The following is a 10,730-nucleotide window of genomic DNA, read 5'->3' on the forward strand; positions in this document are numbered from 1 at the left end:
GTTGTGTTTTGTTTTGAATTATATTTTTCTTTAGTGTACTTCTCTTTGCATTTGCACCTAATCTGTTCTAAATCCCACTGCTATTTCTAGTCAGTGATGCTTTCTCTTTCTTTTGAAACAAAAATGCGTCTGCAGAGTCTACAGTTAGCGATTTATGGTATTGGATTATCATCATATTATTATATTTGTTTCCCTTATGTTGTTTTCTGATTACTGAACAATCAGATATAAGGCAAATTTAGAGCACACAGCTTGGAAAAATATATTCTGATTTGTCAATAAAGATAAAAATTTTATTTGATAGAATTATATTTCTAGTTGTAATATTGTTTCAGTCTGACTCTATTAAAAGCCTAATTAAAAAATACTCTTGCTTCTTTTAAGTCACTGCAACAGACATAAGAGAATTTATTTATAATCATTTGCTTGTCAAGGTGGAAGCTTGACATTAATAATCTTTATGCAGAAAGAAGTACTTTTCCTACTTGCTTTCTGCTTTCCCTTAGGACTTTCACACTCTCCTTATTTGGTATTTTTGTTATTGAGAGACCATTTTAAATTACATGTGATGTAAGTTACTAACACTGCAAAAGCAGTTGCTACAAATAAAAATAAGATAGAGTGAAAATTATCATATTGCGCTTTTCTTTAGGGTTTTTGTTTTGTTTTGTTTCTTAGATTTAAATTGCCACTGTCAATCATTGAATATATTCTAAAGGGTTTTAGCAGTTAGCTCTAATTCTGAATCCTTTGATTTTTATAAAAACAGTAAACCATTCAATGCTTAGGATTTTGGGTCCGGGGTAGTCTTTTATCATTTACAGCCCACTTGTTAGCTGCACCTGAAAACCTAAAATTGATGATTATCTAGAAATGACTGTGGCTAATTTAAATCAGCTCTCTTCTCTTTACAACTGCTGAGGATACTTGCAATCACTCTGTGGCCTTTTGTATTGATAGATACAGCCAAGAAAATATTGTGCTCAGATTAGGAAATTTTCTCTAAGTAAAGTGCAAGAAATTTTAATATATTAATGAAGTCTTAATTCTAAAACAAGTCGTGAACCTTTTTCTTTATCTAATCCTGCACTTAATAATTTTTTTTGTTATAATACATTTACAGCTTTGGGTATGTTTTGCTAAATCATTACCTAAAAGGAATAATAAGCGAGCATCAATTGTCACGGAAAAGTACTACAAATTTTAGTATTTCAAGGTAGAAACACAAGTTAGCAAAAGCAAAACCTTTACTGGTTTTTCTTAATCATGTATTTACCACCTTGGCAGCTTCTGGCTCTGATAGCAATTGTAGTAGACATGGTAAAATACTGCACCTTGAAGATTTGATTGCTATTCACATAATCGTAACAGCTTCATTTTGTAAAGAAATAATAATAAGATTGGCCACCTCACATGTAAATAATTACATATAACCTTACTGAGTTGTTTTTCTTTAGAGAATGAGGATTGTGAAAGCATAAGTAATATTTGAAGAGTCTTTAGCACATTGAAATATCAAGCTTTTATGTATCCCTTACTGCAAATTTAAGGAATTCTTTCACAGTGTGACACTTTTACATTCTTCAAGTATTTGACTATCAAATAACTGCTAAAATTGTGTTTTTTAAAAATAGCTCTTTGCCTTTGTGTAGACGCTGAAAAAAAATTATGCCAGCTTGGATAGATTTTTAGGTTGAATTTATACTTGTAAAGTTAATTTCATCTTATTCTTTTTTAATTAAATTGAGTTTCAGTAGCAAACATAAGTATTTGTTTTGTACCCCTTTATAGGCAGGTGGGACCCAATGAAAAAGGCTTAGAGCAGGTGCCTGGATTCAGGTTTCATGATTCTAACTTTTAGACCTTAAAGTATGTTCCTTGCTAATTTCATCTTAAGCTATAGAAGGTGATACCTACCCCACAGGAATTATGAAAGTTCTAGAAGGATTACATTATTTCAGAAAATCACCAACAATATTGATGTTCAGTAAGTGGTAACAATCCCTACATAAAAACAAAAGTCCTGGAAACTTTTTCTCCTACAAATCCAAGAACTTTTCATCTCGTAGCCTTACCCTTCTCAAACTTTACTTGAAGTATTCATACTAAAACCTTTTCACATGATTACTTGGAGATCTTAGGAACCTTTGGAAATTTTCAGATAAATTTAATTTTATGGGAATAATATTTTTAAGCCTGTGGCATCATGAGGGTTCTCCATGGAAAGAATCAGAGCTATAGCAAGTTTCTTTCATAATTGTTTTTAAACCATACTATTATTTTTAAATTGGAAATATGTACCACCTGTGGTCCGTGGTTGAGCCCTGGTGGTGCATAGTGGATTGTGACTTGGGCTGCTAACCGCAAGGCCAATAGTTCAAACCCACCAGTCATGCCATGGGATGAAGTTGAGGCTTTCTCTTCCTGTAAAGATACACAGCTTTAAACAACAAATGTTTTATTGGGTCTCTGTGAGTGAGGTTGGTTTGGGCTTGGGTTTGGTCGTCAGTGGTAGTTTATTTCATTCAGGATAAATTTGTGCTATCCTCAGTTCTCACAGCTGCCCCTAGGAGAACAGTGTGAATGTGATGAATAGGGTGGCACAGGACCGGGCGGTGTTTTATTTTGTTGTACACAGGGTTGCTATGAGTTGGAACTGACTCAACACCCCCTACCAATAACATCCAGTCTAGTGACACACTGATTAAAGCACCCAGCTGGTAACCAAATGGCTCATGGTTCCAACCATCCAACTTTTGGTTTCTCCAGAAGGGAAAGATGCACAGACTGCTTCTGTAAATATCTACATCCTTGGGAACCCTCCATCCTATCAGGCCACTGGGAGTTGGAACCTGCTCAACGTTCATTGGGATTATCAAATCCACAAACTAAAATTCTTCCTAAATCTAAATTTTGAATCAAGATAAACTGGTAGTCCTCAGTGGACCATGACACATAACAAGTCATCCACTTGAAGATCTTGGTCCTCCAGGAAAAAAGGAAGGGCTGTTCCAATTGGGAAATGTTGAGGAATCTAAACAACCCCCTGATATATGTGTAGGGCCATCAAATGTGATAAAATGGTTGCTTGGTTTCTATCTTGTATTAGAATCTTAAATGATTATAAATGTATCCAAAGTAGGAAAGACGTAAGCGTTTTGAGCGTTGTCTCTACGTCTTCCTAATACTTTCACAGAGTAAACGTATTGAGTAAATTCTGTAAATATTTTTACAAGGTGACCAAGAAAATTATATACCTGAGTCTTTTTGTGTTTGTCACTGAGAGACAATTCCCAGATTACTCTTTTTATGCTGGTGCTGTATCTGGGCCTTTTCTGTTCCTCTGTCGTCTTGTCACTACCGTCTGGAGACATACTTGTCTCATGCTATAGCCTCTGATCATAATTGGCCCACTCTAGACCCTTGTCACAAATGTAAAATAGACTCAGCGAGCATCTGCCACAATCTGCATTCTTCCCAGTGCTAAGTAGGAAACATGTCCCCTGCCAGTAATATAGGTAACCCCACATATTAGCTATTCCAGAAAGGGAAGTCAATATCCTACTCCTTAATAGTATGTGTGCCCCTTTTTTGGAGGGATGGGGGGAGGTGGCATTTGTTTTCTTTTGCATAGATCACCACACTTTTTCCAAATCATACCTCCCAGGAGAGTTTAACGTACATTAATGAAATGATCAGGTATTGGTTGTATCCCTTGCTTTTTGTGAGTTAGCTTTACACTTTCGGACCTGTTTTCACTAACTGAAAAATTCCAAAGAGGATTTTCATTTGTACAACAAAAACAAAAACTAGTGTTCAGCGTTTGTTTTGCGGTGGGCCTTTGAGAGGTTACGGGTACCCTGAATAGTGAGATGACTGGGGAACCATAGTTACCACCGTAGCTGTGAACTGTGCACGTGAACGCTATGTTACTATTTTAGGTTTTATGTCTTTGTTTGGTAGGCTTTTTTTTTGGGGGGGGGGGCGTTGCTGAGAACTTGCAAAAACGTTTCCCATATAAATTAATGGTAATTGTTTCTTCGCTTTACAACCATTTCAGCTTAAGAAAGGTGTCATGGAATGCCCTTCTTTCAGATAGTGGGAAACCTGTGCTAGATCATAAGCCCCTAGAAATCGCCAGTCATACATAATAAGGCCTGGTTACCACCCAGCATTGCAAGTGTTCCCAATTTATCCAGATTGCAAGTAAGGTCAACTTGATGGCTTCCCTTTTCTTTTTCATCTTTTCCGTTTCTTTGGCACGGCAAAAGAAGGTGATGGTTGGTTTTGCTTTTCCGTTTTTTCCTAAAGCCATGTGATTTTATAATACCTCTATAAAATCAGACATTTTTTTCCTGGGAAAAAAGTGGAGATTTATTATTATTATTATGTTTTCATTTAAAAGTTGCATGCTCTCCTGTATTTTATAACCTTTGGTTTATGCAGGAATATGCTGAATTTCAGTATCGGAGGAGGCACCGGCAGCAGCGCCGCCGTGGAGACGTGCACAGTCTGCTCAGCGGCCCGCCGGACCCTGAGGAACCAAGTGATCACACTTTAGGTACTCTCTCTGGCTGCCTGTGTGCCCTCCCCCAGTCCTCACGGTCTCTTCACAGTGCGGGCTAGTCTCAGTGTTCATAGGAGAATCTGTGATGTAGATAGCCAGTAAAGACACAGGTGCTTCTGTTGTTATTGCAGGACACAGAAAAGCCTGAGCTGTAGAATCAGGCAGAACTGGGCTCAGAAACCTTTCTCTGTTGCTTATTAGCTTTGTAACTTGTCATTTAACCTTGCTAAGTATTGGCTTCCTCCTTGTAACAGTAGTAGTAGTAATGCTGGCTTATAATCTCACTGTGAGGATTAAATAATGCACAAAAAACAGTACAGTATGTAGCATCTAGTGAATGCTCAATAAACTATAACCATTGATACTGTTGTATTTATGGGTATTTTTTTCCCTAACCGCTAAACGTTCTTTTAAAGAGGAAACTTCTAGTACCAGAGATAAATTATTTTCACTATTCGATGTTGAAGGGTGAACTTGTTTAATGGAAGTCTTATAACTAAATGAGCAGATCATTTTGAATAAATCAAGAGCACTGGGGCTAAAGATGTGCTCTCCAGGCTTCTGTAGTCCCCACTTCATTCGTGTTAAGAAGCCTGAAAAGTGCAGGGTCTTTGGTATAGCTTGGGGTGGGGGGTATGAATAGTATCCCTTATAAATAGAATTATCGTCCAAGCAAAAATGTTTTACAGCATCACAAATTAGAAATAATAGTGTTAGCTATGCAAGGGGGCTTCAAAAGTTTCATGGGAAATTTCTATTACCGTTTAATTTCATCTTTCCATGAACTTCTGAAACCCCCATATATATTGTTGCTCATGGTGAGACAAACATAGAGGAGACATACCTGAAAGGTTTCGTGATCTTGTCGACATGGATCTTTACCAGCACTGAAAGAGAATTCACTAGTTTAAATTAAAAAGACATGTGAGAAGAGTAATAAACCTTGTTACTCAACTATGTTTGGTACCGATTGCTTTGCAACAGATACCCCTGAGGGTGGCATCGGCCGCAGAGCCAGCGCCTCCGTGGTCAGTTCTGCGTCCATGAGCATGCTGCACAGCTCTTCCCTGCGTGACCGCACCCCTGCCAGTCGCTCCGAACACCAGGATTCTCTGCAGGTAGCCTTGCTGGCTGCCCTCGTTGCTCTGTCCTTTTGTACTTGCATTGTCTAGCCCGGTTTCCTATCTGCACTTTGATGACGCCTTGCCTTTCTTTCCTTTCAAAATATCTGTTTCCAATATATACCACAGGAAAAATTGTCTATGATTTTCCTTTCCTTTAGCATGGACAAGGAAAAAATGTATATTGAATAGATAAAACGATCATTCTGTGGAAGCAGAAGTAATATTGACGATACAACAAAACCTGTGCATGCAGAACCCGGCAGGATGACTTTATTGCCCCCACTCTCAAACATCTCCTACTCTTGGCGCTGCCTTACTACTGCTTTTTCTATGACTTGTTTTCGTGGGGAAAGTTTGAGTTTTCCCTTTGCTGACAGGTTTCCACCCTATGGAGGTTGCCTCTTTCGCAAGTCTTTCTGTATCTGTGTGTAGGAGAACAGTGGTAAATCTCACAGGATTCAATCCTTTTTCCTTTAGTCAAACTTAAAAGTGGTCTTTCTCTCTGTTGTCTCAGGCTCTGAGTTCTTTGGATGAAGATGATCCCAATATACTTCTCGCAATACAGTTATCACTCCAAGAGTCTGGACTGGCGATCGACGATGAAACTAGAGACTTCCTCAGTAATGAAGCATCCTTAGGAGCTATCGGCACTTCTTTACCATCCAGATTGGACTCGGTCCCCAGGAATACAGATAGCCCTCGGACTGCATTGAGCAGCTCAGAGCTGTTGGAACTTGGTGACAGCCTCATGAGACTAGGAGCAGAAAGTGACCCATTTTCAACTGACACCCTTAGTTCACACCCGCTCAGTGAGGCAAGAAGTGATTGCTACCCCTCGTCCAGTGATGCTGACTCCGCTGGCCAGGACAACAACATGAATGACAATCTTCTTGGTAATATCATGGCTTGGTTTCATGACATGAACCCTCAGAGTATTGCCCTGATTCCTCCAGCAGTCACAGAAAGCAGTGCCAATTCCCAGCACCCCTGTGTCAAGGATGGGTCAGAAGGCATGAGGGATGTGGAAATGTTGCCACCAGAAGAGTCCGTATTTGAAGATGCTGTTATAAGTGAAGGCAAAGGGGACCAGATAGAAGAAGAAAATCTTTTGGAAGAAAATATCCTGACTGGGGAAGCAGCGTCTCAAGCTGGCAACAGTGGCAACGAGGCAGCCGACAAGGGGGATGGTTCAGACGTTTCCAGTCAGACACCTCAGACCTCAGGTGACTGGCTTGAACAAGGACATTTAGTGTGAACTGCACAACTTTGGGTTCTAGATGAATTTCAGGTACAGGCAGTATACTAGGTGGAATATGTTCTATGAAGACTTTGATCTGCTTAATTTCAACTAAATTAGAAACCACTGACATTAGGATTCAATATAAAGGAGTTCCTTTGAATGGTAGCTTCATTTTAATTTTTGACCTTACAGGGGATTTCTTTTATATTTAATTGGATAGGTTTCCCCCTTACTTTTGCTGACAAAAAGTGCAAGAGAAAAAGGGGAACACAAATGGCATAAATAGGTTACATGCCCTATGCTGAGAAAATTTGCTTCTCTACTTAGCTTAAGATTGGCAGTAGTCAAGTTGAATGTTTAAATTACAGGCTTATTCCCTAATCCTTGGGTGGTTTTCCCTTTAAAAAAAGTTTTCTTTATTCCAGGAGTTCACATTAACAGTCCTAATAACATTTAGTTCCTCAGTCTCTGTGCTCTTCCATAACTTTCCTTTTTGTCCGAGAAGTGTGGCTACTTCTCTTTAGTGCGGCATCCACCACCGTGTAATAATTTTTAACTGTCCTTTGAATCCAACATTTATTTTCCTGTCTTATTTACAGTCCATATGTGCCAAACTCTGACTAGTGCGCTAACAAGTGTGCGCAGGTGTGCAGTGTTAAAGAGTGCTCCAAAGCAGTTTCGCCATTCTCGGAAGTAAGCGGTGCCACTTGCTAGCAATGATATTTCAAAATTTAATGGGCTTTTGTTGCCCTGGAGACTGCATTTAAATAAATGTAGCCTGTAGCTTAAGTTAACTAAACCTAATGCTGCTGTTAAAAACAGTTTATTTTAATATTAAAACAGTTGATTAGCAACAGCGGTGCTGTATTTAAAGAGACACTTTATTGGAAGTGCAATCATAGTTCCTTGTTTTCACAATTTTACAGTGCATTCTAATTACTATTGGGTGCAATTACTTTTAATGGTGTTTTATAAAATAGAAAAAAAGTGGAGTTTTCATGAGTTATAGTAAATCCCACACTTACGTTAAAAATTCCATCAAACATCTTGCGCAACATGTTACTGTGCCTTTGCCTAACCTAAATGGATAGTTGCCAGTTAAATAAGTGAGTAATTCAAATTTCAATGTCTCTTCTGAAGTAACTATGCTATGAATTGCAAAGACCTCCATAAAACCACCCATGGCCTTGCCTTTACAGTAAATATAACAACTAAATGTTCACTTGATTTGTTTGCCTAAATAGCAAATGCTGAGATGTTTGTTCCATTGCACAATACTCATTTGCTGTGTGATTACTGTTAAGTGTTTTTTAAAAAAAACAACTTCCTAGTTGTCAGTGTCTTACTGTGAAGAAAATACTGGTCTTAGTTGTAATTAAGATAAAATGGTACAGTGTGTAATTAAAACTAGAGTGAACTGTTGGAATGGCTGTTTTACTTACATATTATCAAAACTAGCATAACTCATAAGCAAAATAGATACATAACACTCCATTTAATGTTTTACCAGATTGTTAACAGAAATCTACATACACCAAAATTTTAGTACTGAGTTTGTACAGGCAAGTCCTGATCTGGGTCAAAGGCTGTATTAGTATTGATGATACCCACTTGAATCGTGATTATGGTTTCTGATCACTTTTTATTTTTCAAACCCCATTTTGAAATATTCTTGTACTTTAAATTCATATGGCTCAGACATTCTACTAGAGTGTTTAATATTTCCCAGTTCTCTTAAGAGAAATTGTATAGGCGCTGTTCCTCCATTATGGGTATCACAAGTCCACTCCCATTTTTATCTCCCCAGTTATCACAGGCATTGTTCCCAATTCCTATTAAAGCTAGTTGGGGGAATTAATGTTATCTACAGTGTATTACTGTATTAACGGAAATAGTCGATTCAAGCATTTTTTGTTACAAATTTATTTTGCATTAAAAATACCAACACCACTAAGTGTTTAGACCCAGTTGTAACTTTTCGATTGGAAGAGTGGGAGTCACCCATTGGGACAGCTTGTGTAGCTGCAGGGAGGTGGGAAGCATGCTCTGGGTCAAGCTGGGGGGTTCAGGCTGCCTAGCACTGATGCAGTACCCTTTGTTTCTGTGCCCTTCTTTCCTGAGCATGGACATGATCATTATCCAGTGTGTATTCCCTTGGTACATATTTTAAAGACAATGTAGTCACTGACTTTACAATTCAGAAATAAAGTTTGGCAAAGCCTATTTTGTAAACAAGTTAATTTTATAATGTAAAAGAAAAAGAAAATATACTCTAACCTTGACTTGTTATTTGCACTTTCATAGTCTATACTTGATACATTCCCACTTTATATGCAGTAGGATTCTACAACCGTGTAGATGTTTGGCCAAATGAATGCTGTTAATAATATGTAAAAATTTTTGATTAAACATTTATTACTTAAACTACCTATTTTGTCTCCTTACATTATGGATTTTGTTTAAACTCAATCAAGAAGCTTAATTTTCTTCTAATTCCCTCCAATATGATGGGATTAATTTGATTCTTACATAAAATTTATTACTGCCTAATATTTTTACATTAGACCAATTATTGAGTATTTTCTACCCCAGTGATAAAGCACCAAATCCCTACCTGCTTTTTTGTTAAAACACTGTGACTTAGGTCCTCATTTTATTTTCACTCCAGCTTTCAGAAGCAAATGTTATGATTTTTCCTTCAAATCTCTAATGGAAACACAAAGATGAAAGTGATTTTTCAGGTATATTTTGTGAAATTGCTTAGAGCTGAAAGCCCTTATTTTATGCGGTATGAATAGGAACACCTACTTTTCTACTAATGTTACTGTTCTTTCCCTTCTGAGTTACCAAAACAGCCCTTGACATTTGAACTCCAGTGCACTCACACACGTTCCAGGGTGCTTCATAGGGTTACCAGTGATCCCGGAGGGTCGTGTAGTTTTATGTATGGCTGTTAATGCGTTCAGTTGGAACATGACCACCAATGTCCATATGTTGGATTATCTTTCAAATGTTGCTGTTTATTGCAGTTACTCATCTTATTCCCCTCCTCCCCCCCTAACATTGTCAAGTTACCATTATAAGTTAAAATCCAAGACTAACTGAAGTGTGGCCATAATTTGGAAACAGTGTGACCTTGAAAAGTAAAAATAAAAGTTTAGAAATTAAGTTGAAATACATACTTTTAGGTGTTACTGTTGTTGTTTGAGTGTTTTTGGCTGACATTAAAACTCCATAGGAAAAACACTTTCATATGCTTGGTTTTGGGCCTGTGTACAAATTTTTTCTCAGTATTCATCAATGTATGTGCTTAGTGGATCTTCCCTTTAACAACAATATATTACTGTATGTCAGTTGCAAACCTCACCCATAAGTGGATTGTGTAGCAGTCTACTTTAGAAAAGAAAGATGGACCCAAAGAACTTAACTTCTCTGTTCTACTTAGGACTGGCAGGTGAGCTGCCAGCCTGAGTGGTGGCCAAACTATTGAAAGAATGCTCTTTAGTCTTTGAAAGTAAAATGTTAAAAACATGTTGATCAAGCTATATATCATCCTGGCCAGCTATACGGGGTTTTTTTTCCAAAAGTTCATGGGAAAAAAATCCCCTCCTTTTTATTCGCCATTTTCTCATGAACTCTATGAATCCCCCTGATATATCATTAACACAAGTTTAGATAGATTAATCATGAATAACATAAAGTATGTTTCTCTTGCTTGGAGAGAAGCGGTCTTCTTGGGCCTCTGTTCCTACACATTTCATTGCGAGTCTAAGACTGAAAACTATACCCACAATTTTTT

At 37.7% G+C, this 10,730-nt stretch overlaps 1 protein-coding gene across 1 annotated transcript in view; it reads left to right on the forward strand.

Annotated features, from left to right (window-relative positions):
• The window catches only part of ANKIB1 (ankyrin repeat and IBR domain containing 1), a 184,243-nt gene extending 174,885 nt beyond the window's left edge, over nucleotides 1–9,358 (forward strand). The window contains 3 exon segments of the mRNA XM_045288798.1: nucleotides 4,447–4,561; nucleotides 5,552–5,685; nucleotides 6,206–9,358. Of these exon segments, the coding sequence (XP_045144733.1) occupies nucleotides 4,447–4,561; nucleotides 5,552–5,685; nucleotides 6,206–6,946 (990 nt within the window). The 3' untranslated portion in view covers nucleotides 6,947–9,358.
• Nucleotides 9,359–10,730: the final 1,372 nt, after the last annotated feature.

The sequence above is a fragment of the Echinops telfairi genome, unplaced genomic scaffold, assembly GCF_000313985.2.
Source record: "Echinops telfairi isolate 266 unplaced genomic scaffold, ASM31398v2 ScPeMD7_23;HRSCAF=83, whole genome shotgun sequence".
In the NCBI taxonomy this organism is placed as follows: Eukaryota; Metazoa; Chordata; class Mammalia; order Afrosoricida; family Tenrecidae; genus Echinops; species Echinops telfairi.